The sequence below is a fragment of the Rhipicephalus sanguineus genome, chromosome 6 (genome assembly GCF_013339695.2).
Source record: "Rhipicephalus sanguineus isolate Rsan-2018 chromosome 6, BIME_Rsan_1.4, whole genome shotgun sequence".
NCBI classification, from domain to species: Eukaryota; Metazoa; Arthropoda; class Arachnida; order Ixodida; family Ixodidae; genus Rhipicephalus; species Rhipicephalus sanguineus.
In genome coordinates this window covers 16,188,413-16,202,202 of record NC_051181.1, presented here as the reverse complement: position 1 = coordinate 16,202,202, position 13,790 = coordinate 16,188,413, and the positions used below count along the sequence as shown (strand labels likewise).

The 13,790-nt window shown below is 49.1% G+C and overlaps 1 protein-coding gene across 1 annotated transcript in view; it reads right to left on the bottom strand.

Annotated features, from left to right (window-relative positions):
* LOC119395612 (activated CDC42 kinase 1) overlaps positions 1-7,588 on the bottom strand; it is a 97,458-nt gene extending 89,870 nt beyond the window's left edge. The window contains exon 1 of the mRNA XM_037662595.2: positions 6,296-7,588. Coding sequence (XP_037518523.1) covers positions 6,296-7,162 — 867 coding nt within the window. The 5' untranslated portion in view covers positions 7,163-7,588. The remainder of the gene's footprint in view (positions 1-6,295) is intronic.
* Positions 7,589-13,790: the final 6,202 nt, after the last annotated feature.

Below are 13,790 nucleotides of genomic sequence, written 5' to 3'. Positions count from 1 at the left end.
TTATCCCCCACCAGGCATGTATACTCACGTATGCTGTAGATAGGTAATCTCAGCCTCCGTGAGAGCGATTGAAGGCTGGCTCACGCATCTGTCTCTTGCTTTTATAATTTCAAACGCTTCAGCTATTTCACGCGTGCGCTGGTCCCTGTGCCTCATCATCACGGTGGTTTTGTTTAGCTCGGCTGCGCATCCGCACTGCCGGCAATGGAGGGAAAGATGCGTAGATGGTGTGCCTTTCAGAGAGCTAGCGTGCTCCCTTAGACGGACGTTGAGACAACGACCCGTCTGCCCAATGTACGCACCACCACATGACAAAGGGATGGCGTACACCACTCCGCTCGCGCATTCAGTGAATCGCTTAGAGTGCTTCATGGTGCAACCTTCAGTGCTGTCAGCGGCCTGCCTCTCCTGCGCTCTTTTTTCAACTCTCGCGCAAACGCTCCCTAGCTTCGACGACGTTAACATTTTAACATGAAAATGTTTTATGCTGGGGTCCACCACGGCTCCACTGATGTATTTCCGTGAAGGATGTGACGTTATAAAATATATGGACTAACAGATGGCAAAGAAAAAACTAGATGAAAAAGTTCCATCACCGGGAGTCGAACCAACGACCCCTCATTCCGCAGCGCGAGGCGTGAAACGACTCAGCCACAGGCGGCACGTTCTTCACCATACTAACGGCAAGCTATTATATACACCAATTGCCGGTAGCGGTACTCAGAGATCAGTGGCACTTCAGCGTGCTATCGTTATCACTAGCGAGATGGCGCGAACAGCTCAAAAGGCCACAGGCGTTGCGATGAGCGTGTGCCTCTACAGGGCGTGGTCGCTCGTGCGCGCTTATCTCATCATGGCGGTGGTTTGTATGTCTTGTTCTCTCACTGCAGGGTTGCGTTGAAGCTACAGAGAGCACGAAGGTCACTTCACTCACTGCAGCGGCCGCTTTTGCGAAAGAAGCACGCTGCTTACACACATATAAGTTATAACTGTGACGGTTAGTTCGCGCTCATCATGTGTATAATTGTGCGTTCGTTTCGTGCGTCCTCCTTTGTGTTTGGGCAGCGATCTGCCACAGAGGTGGGACATTGTGGCTTCCTTCTCTTCATATATATATGAGTACATTTTTTCAGTGCTAAGTTCTCTCTGCCAAAATGGAGGCTCAGCCATCCTAAAGACACACAGCACTCCATTGTCGAGCTGTGACAGTTGTTAGTTCGCACTCATCCTGTGTATGTTCTTTACGTGCATCCTTTCTGCTTGAGCAGCAACTTGAAAGTTTTGAGCTGCTTGCCGTTCTTCGCGTGACATTACAATTTGTTGCTATAGCATTCATTCCTTCGCCCTTGCACCAAAAACAATGCACAACAAACACTCAACTACGTCTGTGAAGACACATTTCACTTTCGTGTTATACCGATTCCTATGACAGAGGGATCAGCCGTGTTTTTTTTTACCCAGTTGGCCAACAATCGGCCCACAGATGTTAGCAACGATATGCAGCCACCAAAATCTGCATCTGAGGTTACGAGTGACTTGAAGAAAAACCAGCAAAAGCACCAGAAAGAGGCACACAACGCCGTGTGCCTCTTTCCCGTGCTTTTGCTGGCTTTTCTTCAAGTCACTCTTAACCTCAGATATCAACTCTTATGCATCTTTAGAGTGGCCAATTTTCGGCTGTACATTTCGATCGTAGAACTGTTGACAGCAGTGACAAAAGGCATGTCATGCAGAAGTATGCTACAGTCCATGAAATTTTCACACCAGTGTCTACGAGGTACTGAGCTTTCATGACAAGGTTGATGACATTGAATAGGCAGCTCAATGTAGAAATGCTGACAATGGCCCGATCGTATCTGAGGTGACACCAGCAGACAAAGCGGGACTTCCATCATTTTTGCGACTGATGATGCGGCCAGCGATTGTTCACATCTCAGCGCAGTACTGTAAGGTCAGTTCGTCCACTAGCGCAGCAAGCTGTGAGAAGGTCATCAAGGCACTGCTGTCAATTGGAAACTGGTGCATCACAGCAGTTGATAAAGCCATCACAGGTAGTGAAACCATTGTTGCAGGGGCTTCAATAGATATTGCAGCTGGTGAGGCACTTAAAATACCTGCATCGGTAGGCACCGCAGAAAGAGCTGTTGGCAGATGCTAAGAGTGATGGACTAACTGCAAGTAATTGTGTCATGCAACAAAGCAGCCAAATTCAGCTTGCTGTCACCACATTGCTCCAAAGATAGGAGCCGTAATTTATGCTGCGTTTCAGAGCCGGTGGTGCACTGTAGGAGCTCCCGCGTAAAGAGGCCCTCCAACGCTCTTGAAGCACTTATTTTTTATTTGTGGGTTGCATAAACTGATGGCTGGGGATAATTTTAGCATAGGTCAAAGCACCGATATCAATAGAGCTGTGGGTTCTTTCAGAAAAATAAACCCGTTGTTTAGAAAGCGCTCGTCCTTGTGTTTCTGTCCTTTGTCCCTGTGTTTTGACGTAAATGTTGTCGTCAAAATAGGCTTAAAGGGATACTGACACGAATATTTTCATTTCTTGTTTTTTTTGCATCAAATGAAAGGTCAAGCCCTCAAGAGCCTAGAAAAGGTAGTGCTAAGCGTGAGTCCGCCTTGAAAAAGTAATTACAGTATGTTTTTAAAAGCTAGTTTCGGTTCACACTGTACCCTGACGTCACAACACGGTACGATCTTCTCGTCACGTGCTCGCACAATCTACAGTGATGTTTCCACGGCCCGCTCCGCACCATGGCTCCGTTGGTGACGCAAAAGCGGCCATTTTGAATGTTTTAGTGACGCACAAATGGCCATCTTGGAAGTTTTGGTATGTAACGTCATCGCAACTAGCCAGATTGCTGCATGAAGTCACCAGAATTGGTACTGTAGCCTGACGCTAGCTCGATGTCGGCAGGCGCGCCATGGAAAAATTGACCTTAATATTAAATTATCATCAGCATTTGCCAAGCTTCACACTTGATGATATGTGGAGTTTAATGGCACAAGGGCCATGCTTGGCCAAAGAGCGCCATGAACAGTGATGGAACAAGCTTCACACTTGCTCAGAGCCGTCTCTGCATACAGGAGATTTGTATGGCGGAGTAAATTCGCCTTCGAAAAAAGGTGTCAGTACCCCTTTAATTTAACGGGTCTGAGCTGACCTATTCAAGGAGACGGGCTGAACCATAGAGTTTCCTAAAATGACCTAGAGGGAACTCTGGCGCTGCGATCGTTCAGCCACCATGGGAATGATGGGTAGTACACGGATTTGCCTAGTCTTCGTGCTTGTGGGCTTCGAACGCACTTGTGGCTTTGTTTATTGCTATGTTTTGGTTTTCTTTCGGATAAAAGAATGGATCGTTGTGAACTTCGTGACCAGATTTGAATCGGTGAGCCTAAAGAAGTTAAAGTGATGAAGTGAAACTGCTGATTTTTGCTGAACTTCGTTTTGCGACAAAGCGGATGCAGGCAACGCGGAGCCAAACGGAGCCAAAAGAACGAAGTCTAGACAAATCCGTGTACTACCCATGATTCCCATGCTGGCTGAAGCGCGATGCATTGCAGCTCCCGTAGACACTAGCGCCAGAGTTCCCTCTAGTAAGTATTGTAGGAAACTCTATGGGCTGAACATTACCTAAGTGGATTGCCTAAGGATGGCTCTGTCCAAGTAACCAGGTTGGGTTACAGGTGTATGCACCACATTCAACAAAACCACAACTTTCACTCTGGACACTCCCAAGTTGTCTATGTTGTGTCTTGCCCGCATTTGATGGAGGACAGCAGAGCTAAAGCAGGCACAGTATCCTCAAGTTGTTTGGAATTCCTGATTGAAAGGTGGATAGGCATTTCTGCATCACACACCAGTTGGTGCATCGTAAAGCACCGTGACAAAGTTATAACCTTCTCGTGAAGCAAGCGCTGCATTGGCCAAGTGTCCATGATTGTTCATCTGACAAAACACAGGGCTTCCTCAAAAGGCCAGCTGGTCTTTGCATTCTAAGGAATGTGGCTGTGCTTCCAAACGCCAAGATAGTGCAGGGAGGTAGTGGAGATATAATACAACGCAGAGAAGATGGGTGTTTGTTGTGCATAAGGTGACCACTCGTACCACACTGTGGGATATTATCCCACGTCTCGAAAGGAATACATCTTCAAAAATGACCCACATTATTGTTATTGATCGGAAGCGTCTTGAGTTCAGCTGCACCTGGGCACACATTTGAGAACATGTTAGCTGCAAACACTCGAAGCTTACAAAAAAGTCAGCTAGCTGTGCGTTTCACGGCAGTGATGAATGCTTCTGGCGCCAACTGTGCATGCCAATCTTCCGTTAAGCTCAATGTGAGCGGCAGGCACCCAGACCAGTTGAACACACTGTGGGAACTATTCTTTGAGTAGCCCAATTATTATGCTAGTAATAACTTTGTTTCACACGTGTCGCAGCATATTACAGTGACGCATTTTTTTTGTTTACGAACAAAAAATTTGAACTCGTATTTCCCTGTTTCAAAGAGAGATGACAAAATATTGCAAGAGCAAATTTGTTCTCGCTAGAAGTTGAAAATAAATTATGGTCAGCCTGTACTGCATTTCACAAGTAGAAAGGTGGTAATGCTCGCTGTGCGGCGATCTACTCTGATCGGATTCACGCTGAGTTGTCCCAACTTTCAATAAATGATTCGCTTGCACCCTGACAGTGCAGGTCTTGTATTGACGGAGGCTACGCAACAGAGAAGAGAGGCGGTATAGGTCTAGCACTCTGCAGCTTTGAACCGAACAGGCAGCGCCACCAGACGCCCGCGGCGGAAAAGTTGCGAGTGTCGTTTGTTGCTCCCGGGCACACAGTCACGGTAGAAACGCAGGGCTCCTCGCCGAAAGGACGTAAAAACGGCGCAGTAGTCTTTCGCAGGTACTTTTTCGTACTTCTGCGTGCATGGCTGGCACAACAGCTGTAGGAACACCGTTCGGAAGCAACTAGCTTTAAAATTATACGGGTTACCTCAGAAGTCGGACGAAAATGAAAGACAACTCTACCGAAGCTGTGCGGGGCTGCGTAAGCAATGCCTCGAATTCCGTCCATAAGTGTCCCCACTCTCGTGCGTTTTTTTTTTTCGCCTTTTATTATGTATTTTAAATGTATACACAAGCTTACAAGGTCACTAAGAAATAGGAAGACAGCAGGCTAACGGCCACCTAGAGGGGCAATGTGGCGTCTGCGTCTTCTGCTCTTACGCGCGATTTCTTGCCAGCCAGAGCGGCGAACAGGGGTAGCCGGTGCGGAATCGGACCCAAATTTGCCGCGTCCTCTTCGTTGGGAACGAAAACAGTTCGGTATGGCTCAGCACACGTAGAGCACTGAAAAATCAAAAGCTCACCTCCACTCGTACGTCGTAGTCCACGGTTTTCGATTGCACTCTACATTTCCCAATAATGTCGGAAGATTCCATCGCGCACATCAATTCTTTCAGACCACACACTGACCACTCGCATGCAACTTCGTACCAAGCGACCAAGAAGTCCTTTTGAAACACACGTTACTGCAATTTCAATCCTACGGAAACCGCAGAACAACACACGATCGTCGCTTCTTGTCCTCACGTTCACGCGCGGCCATGGCTGGCGATGCGCTTTCCTAGCAGACGACAACCAGTGACGAACTGATGGGCGCTTGCAGTCTCACTGCCTGTAAAGTGTGCGTGCACGCTCGCCTGTGTGTGTGTGCATTGTGAGCATGTTTGTGTGTGTGTGTGTGTGGGGGGGGGAGATGGAGGTAATCTACTGTTCCCCGCGTGGTGTCCAAGGAACAGAAAAGAACTTGTTTCCGGCGCAAGCAGCTGGGTTTTGTCGGCTCTCTTTTCTTTTCTTTTTTTTTTTTTTTGTTGGTAGGGCTCGCAGTTCGGTTTTCAGCGAAAAGAAGGACTGAGAGGGGTCTCTCTTCCTCGAATGGCTAGAGGCAAAAAGGGGACAAAGTTTTGTTGAATGCTTACGTTAACAAGAGTCTCTGCATGCTGGTTTTTCGGCTACAGCTTTAAACGGCTGTAGTTTGAGAGGTTTTTCCGACGGGAAGAAAAACATAAGTAAACATAAGTTAGCACAGCGTATTTACACACGCAGACAGAAAAAAAAAAGAACTACGGTGGCCGTTCTTGGAGAACAGCGGCCGCCGCAACCGTAGCCGCCGCCTTGAAACATGCAGACGGGCCCGTAGGCGACAATCCTAACAGTGCGCCGCTAGCCCGATAGAGGGCGAGAGCAGTAGCGCCACCATACCAGCTCTCGAGGTCTATACCTTCTTCTGCTCGGCCATGACGTAGCAGTCCTCGTGCGTGGGCAGGGCGCGCATGAGGCCGAAGTCGCCGATCTTGAGTGCGTCGGCGGCCGCCAGGAGCACGTTTCGCGCCGCCAGGTCCCGGTGGATGAAGTGGCGCGACTCGAGGAAGGCCATGCCGTTGGCTACCTGCAGCGCGTACTCGACCAGGCGGGAGACCGGCAGCCGGCGGCACTGCTTGCGCAGGTAGTCGCGCAGGGAGCCGAGTGGCGCCAGCTCGGTGACCATCATGAGCGGGGCGCTGAGCACCACGCCGAACAGCTGGACGAGGTTGGGGTGGCGCAGCTGCTGCATGGCGTTCACCTCCTTCATGAAGTCCTCGAAGGCGCCCGGCTGCGACAGGGCGTCTTCCTTGAGTATCTTCACGGCCACCGGGATGGTGCGACCGTCCGGGGCGTCCCACTCGCCGCGAACCACGACGCCGAACGAGCCGTCGCCCAGCTTGCTCGCCAGCGTCACGTCCTTCTCGTTGATCAGGCACGTTAGGGTGCTGAGGTCGCCCGTCGGAGACGACCCAATCACCACCGACGGCTGCGGTTGCTGACGGGCCTTGACGGGCAGCAGGCGGCTGAGCAGGTTTCGCTTCCACTGGGAGGCGCGGTGCTTCTTGACCGTGTCGAGCAGACGACGCGCCGCGGGCTTGCCCATGCCTATCTTCTCCAGGTCCTCGGTCTGGACGAAGTCGAAGTGGCGCGGCCGCGTCACCTGCAGCTCGTCCCGGATCTTCATGAAGAACTGTTCCAGCTGCACCTCACTAAGCACCTCGTAGAGCCACTCGACGCCCGCGTCCTCGCCCGCCGTCCGCCGAAGCGTGTTGCCGCCACTCATGCTGCTCCTTCCCGGAGTGTGTGATTTGCGTAGTGAACGCAGCACGGCCGACCATTTGCCATGCCACGGTGGTACTGCGTACGAACGCGACCGAGGCCAGCCGTCAACTCGCGAGCGCCCCAAGCCCCGCCTGGACGGTCGTATTCTGCGGCATTACGATTGGCACCGTGCCTCGTCGACCCACTGTGACCCTGTGCTCGCTACCGCGAAGGAAATACGAGACTAGACGACTACTGAGCAGCAACACCTGCCCGCATACGCGAACGCTCGCCCACCCTTGCACACTGTCGCCCTTCCCTTGTTATGATGGGAAGTACACCGTACACGGGTACACGCAAGGTCGATCCAAATAGGTCGCGAGCCAGGCTACTATCGCTACTATTGCTACGCTACTATAGCCAGGGTAGGGTGGCTAGAACACCCTAGCCAGGGTAGAGTGACCTAGAATAGGGGGAGTGTCCAAAGCGCCGCGCGAATACATGGGAGGAGCGAGGGCCTTTTGCGGTGAACTCCCGCGCCGCGGCGCTGCCGTGCCGGACCCGTGGGCTTTCCCCGCGGCGGAAGCCGCGTCAAAGCGGCGAGCGTCTGCTACGCGCGTGATATTTTGGCCACTATTAGCTAAAATTGCGGAAATTTGGGCAATATTTAATACTGCGTCACTGCAACATAATACTGCAGCGACTCATCACACAGAGAACGCGTTTGTTATTTTGTATGTTGTGAAACGGGGATTTGTATATATCCTTTCAGCTGGTTTCTCACCGCATTGGTCCACACTTCCGCGGCTGTTTGATGAACGCATCCTGCACGCACTTCATCGTGAGAAAAGGCGCTTAACTTACTTTCGTGTGGAATGACGAACGTAAACTTGCAGGAGAGAATAAACTGGAGATAACCAGCAGAACGTGGCACATAGTAACTAGCTCATGCATGCTAACGAGTTTGCACCCTTCATATACTACCTTTATTTCGTGCATTCGATTTGTTTTACAAGGCTGCCTCCTGCGCTCTGCTGTTCCAAGCCATTTCATGCGAAGCCGAATGTGTCAGTCGGCGTGGCCGCGGTACCAAAAGTAAAAAATTACACGCGTCTCGTTCAAGTGGTATACACTAAAATTTGCACGGAGGGGCACGAATGTACGTATGCCCAACACGACCGATAGGCCATCGCATCACTAACTTGACATGCTTGCCATTTGTGTAAAGACTAACAATAATAATATGGTGTGTGGCGCGCTAACCCGCTTTCTGTAGCCAGAAATAATTCTGACGATGTGTGGTCTGACGATTTGCTTCCGTCAGGTTATAAAAAAACGTGGTGGTCACCAATATCGATGTCAACATGTTAGCCATACATTTTGAAGAACTCACCGCATAGGTAAAATGTATGCGAAAGAATTACATGAAAAAAAAAAAACGTGGTTCCTTATGCATTCGCCTGAGATGACTCGAAAACGAAAGCCATCTTTTTCGTCAGTCGATGCACTGAACCTCCCTCGCCCCTCTTCGAAAGCTTTCTGCACATAACGTGGTTTCGGACTGCCGACAGGATCGAAGGCATTGCAAGCTTTCTGCACCTCACCTGCTTTTACATTGCCTCCGTGATCGGCCCTCGATCACGGAGGCAACAATGCAAAGCGACCATGTCATGCGATGGCGTCATCATATGACGTCACGTTGAATGACGTCATAGTGGCGTCACATGTTCTCTCGACCTCATTGCGTGATGATTTTGCGCATCACTAGTGTTGGCTACGCGGGACGCCGACGGTCAATTTTCGTGTGTGATGAGGCATCTAAGGCTTTAGCCTTAAAAAAAGACAAACCAAAGAAAATGAAACGATAACAGTGCAAGATCGTGCATGCCTCACTTCATGTTACGAGCGATCGCCCGAAAACAAACGTGATTCTCAGTTCAGAGCAGCTGATTGCACGCGTCTGCGGGACAAAAGAAGCTTGCTTTACCCGTCTGGTCATCTCTTTATTTATTCAAGAGATGAGCAGACTCGCTAGTTAAGTACTCCGGAGCTTCAGCACGAAATTGTGGTGGACGCTATATTGAGGTCATCAGGAAAAAGCAGGAAATCGTGGTCGGGTGCCCTGTTGGCGCGCATTCAACTGCCGCGGAAACAATTGTATATTATGTAACCACTCGTCCACATCTTTTTGTAAAGTCTCTGAACTGGGCGAACGCTAACCTCCGAGAACCGTGAAAACATCTAAAGTTGAGAATAAGTTGTTTGAAACTGTTTTCAATTCGTATGGTGAAGGTTTGAAGCTATATATATATATATATATATATATATATATATATATATATATATATATATATATATATATATATATATATATATATATGTATATATATATATGCGAGTGTTGCATTTTTTCAGGCTAGGTACATAGGATCTCAGCATTTGAACTATTTTCTGAAGTGGTTGAGATATTACGTGCACTTCTATTTGTGAATTTCTTACCGTATTTTCGGTTCAGGCAGCTTCTACAGCAAGAATGGGGGAATCGGGGCATTTGTAACTTTGTTTCATGATATCTGGATATTTGTAAAGCATTTCCTATATTACGCCTTTTATGCAAAACTTGTGGAATAAGGTTAGTTTACCTGGCATTGCTTTTCTTTCAAATGTTTGCGCACGGTGAGCCTTGTTGTACGCTACCTCAGAGGCAAAAATAAGCGAACAGCATTGCGGTCGTATAGCCGTCTCTACTCTTTTTTTTTCTTTTTTTGTTTCCCTTGCGTCTTCCCGGTGTGCTCCGTTCATAATGAAGAGCTAGTGGAGGCTAATGAATTGTCGATTAAAGCGGCGTGCATATAGCTGGCAAACCAGTGGCGACCATGAGTAAAAAGCTCGTAGTGTGAAGCGGGCACTGCGCGCAAGTATTTCAGCTGACTGCGCGTGCAATTTACTTTTTTTTATTACCCTTAATTTGTGCATGCGTGATGCTATTGCCCGATTACTCGTGCGAATAAGGTTTTTTTTTTCGGTCTTTGCTTGTGCGTGTCCGTTTTGCGCGTTTTTACGCACTCACCAACGTTCTCGAACTTTGTGACCGGAACTAGACCACGCTGATGCCGCTTGACACATGATTTTTTGCATTCTGTTGTTGCCCCAGCACTAACACAACGCTTAAAGATGGATAAGCTCCATTCCGCACCGCATTATAAAAGTTAAGTAGACTTCAAGTGCCCTGTGTGGAACCGCGGCGCAAAAAACTACAGCGCGTAGCAGACGCCCCTGGCTTTCCGCGCGCTTCCCGAGCGCGAAAAGCCCACGGGTCCGGCGCAGCAGCGGCGCGGCGCGGGAGTTCACGGCAAAAGGCCCACGCGGGAGCCGGCGCTTTGGACACTCCCCCTATTCTAGGTCACTCTAGCCAGGGGCGACATTTGTTTTCGTGGCCGCTACAGGGAGCGACCGCAGCGCCGCCATTCGGTAGAGCCTGAAACGCCCGTTTTAGGCACTTTTCTCCCTAAAGACGGCCACTGGCCTAGGTACTGAGGAGAAGAACGCCCCTAGCTCCACTTGTCCTCCCTAGCTTGATCGGCAGCCATAGGCCATGCGCGCTTCACGCCGGTGTCAACCCACGCCAAAGTAAGTTTTTGCATTCGCTGTCCTGCGGTGTTTTCTACCGCGCGACGGAGCAAATGAGTTAAACGGGCCAGGCCCTCTGCCTGGTGTGCTGTGTTTGTGTGCAGTTCGCCTTCGAACTCTACCTGTGTGAATTTGCACCCTGTGTGAGCGTCGGCCAGTCAGAGTATGTGATTGGGAGTGTCTAGCGTTACGTCTAGACGTAACGGTACGAGCCGTTGCAGTTACGTCTGGACGTAAGAATAACGAGTCTTAAAAGTTACGTCCAGCGTGGCAATACAAATACAGCCCGTTAGACCTACCGAACCGATTGGCCTCAGTGGCGCAGCGGCTAGCGTGTCGTGCTCGGAACTGCGAGGACGTTGGTTCGAACCTCGCTGCTGCTGCAACTTTTTTTTTTTGTCTCAGGTGTTGCTGAAGTCTGTTGCCAGAGAAGCGCGACGCGGCTCTTGGGTTACGTACGCCTCCGCCTGCCCCGAAGGGGCAGGCTGCGCGGGCTAAACAGCGCGTGGCCGCGACAGCGGCCAGTAGCGCGTGACCGTGATCCTGCCAACCGGCCATTGAGCGTTAGCTCTTGGGTTACGTACGCCTCCGCCTGCCCCGAAGGGGCAGGCTGCGCGGGCTAAACAGCGCGTGGCCGCGACAGCGGCCAATAGCGCGTGACCGTGATCCTGCCAACCGGCCATTGAGCGTTAGCGAAATGGCCGCACTCGCGAAGCGAGGGCGAAGCCACGATTAGGTTGCCGCGCCCGAAGGGCGCAGAGGGCCTTCACTGAGCAACAGGAAAATAATGTACTCACGTTTGTGGAAAGCCACATGACTAGAGTCCCTAGATTTTCCCTGCTCTTCAACAGGGAAAAATCTAGGGACTTTAGTCTGGACGTAACGATAGCGATGACTACAGTTACGTCTGGACGTAACCCTAGCAACAGCCTATATGATTACACCACAGTACAAGTGCTTAGCTCGAGCTCGGTTGTAGTCGAGGTGGAATTGCATTCAACAATTCATTATTTACGTGACGCTACGGCCTCAGTCCCGAAACTTGATTTGGTGCAATTATGTTACTGTTACTGCAGCTTCTGATCGGTGCAGCTATTTTGCTGGAGGGAGGCTTCAATGTAATAGAGTTACTGTTTTGTACTACATGTCCGTGTCGTTCTCTGCCATTTGATATGTCATGATACACTTCACGTGTAGATGGTCGACGCTACCATCTGTCCAATACATTACATGGTTCTCAGTGCAAGTGACTAGCGCTAATTGTACCATTTTTATTACGTACCTCACTTCGCTGCAAGTGTGCTTCTGCACAGCCCTGTGCTTCTTCGCAGCACGGGGCACAGACATAACAATTGCAGCACGTTTGGTGTAATGCAGTCCTACCATCAATTTGTATAGGCAAGACAACACATAGGACAGTGCACATTGAAGTTTAGGTATTCCCTGTGACCTTGGGCGCTGCTGACAAATGTCCCATTTGTCTGGTTTGTGTAGAATGCTAAAATAATTTGCTGCATCAGCCAAGGCAAAGCAGAAAATTAAGCTGGAAATGGCCACTTCTCTGCATTACAAGCTCTGTGGAGTGGTGCTGTAAATTCTGCATTGCCAGATAGATATTGTCGCGTTAGAATCTGACTGCCTGCAAAATTTTCACTGGCACAAGCACCCAGTTGCTGTATTTCTGGTAGACCAGCTGCACTATTATTACAGCTGTCGTTGCCCTTGGTTTTGTCCTAGCAAAGACGCCACCTGGTTCAAACAGCCCACGTACAACTGTGATTAAAACTGTGAATAGTGTGCACACATAAACACTTTAATCGCTATGGTTTACCTTTAGATGCAACAGATTTCAAAGAACACTGACTGCAATGGTTGATATCACTTCCTTTAGAAACTTGCTCAAAGCACATATCATTCTGGTGTAAAGCAGCTTGCACAGTTGTAAGAAAGCGGGCAGTTACCATTACAATTTGCAGTGTTCCACTGCTTAATTCTTTAAGGGGCTCCTCAACCACTTTTCCAAGTAATCATCAAATGACCTCAGTATCGGGCCTCACGAATCGATTGCCGCAAAAATTTCTTGAATTCGTCAAGAACGAATAGAGTTACAGGGATTTGTCACACGCTTTCAGTGCTTCCCCTCTTCTCTCAGCTTGCTTGAAGGTACACATGGAGGGATGGCATAGAGGAAAGAATTCACGTCATGAGCTTGAGCATGCATGATGAAACATGATTGCTCTCTGTTCTCATTATTCCTGTGCATGAGTGTGGCTACTATAGAGCACAGGGCCAGCGTGTGGCAGCACCTTGGTGGCAAGAAACGCATCTTATCCAAATGCCGCTCTTTATTTATGTGGGATATTGGCCTGCTATGTGTTGTTCAATGTCAAACAGCAGGTGCCGACAGCTTCGAAGAGAGTGAGCACAGCCCCCTGTGTGAAAAGAGGGTGCCTGTGAAAATGGCAACTTCACGCTCCACTTCTAATCTCTCCTTGTTGCGCATGACTGCAAGGCTTGGCTGAGCTTTTCATAGTGGTGTCTGCTTTCCACAGGATGTGGTTTCTGAGCAAAGAAACAACTGCTTGCAGCGCGAACTCAACACAAGGACAAAAGAAGATGCGGTGCTTGTTCGTGCCTTTTGTTTTTGTGTCAAGTTCACACTGCAACCAGTTGTTTCTAATGATCTACCAACTTTCCAACTCTCGTTGACTATGTTTTCACACCAAGACTACATTTTTTCACCAAGCCTGACGGGTGGTTCATGACCTCTTATAACAACTTTTTCATGAGCAGAGTATCCTTTAAAGCTTCATGCAACATTAAAAAAAATCATAGAATCGGCCCACATTTGTAAACACAAAAAAGTGAAAAATTACATTTATTGAAATTCTACATCTGTCTTTCCACTACTTTCTTTTTCTGTGTGCGATTTTCAACTTTAGAAGGCATCTGATTATTTATTTATTTGAGAATACCTCACAGGCCCCGTAAGAGGCATAGGGTGAGGGGGCATACAGTAC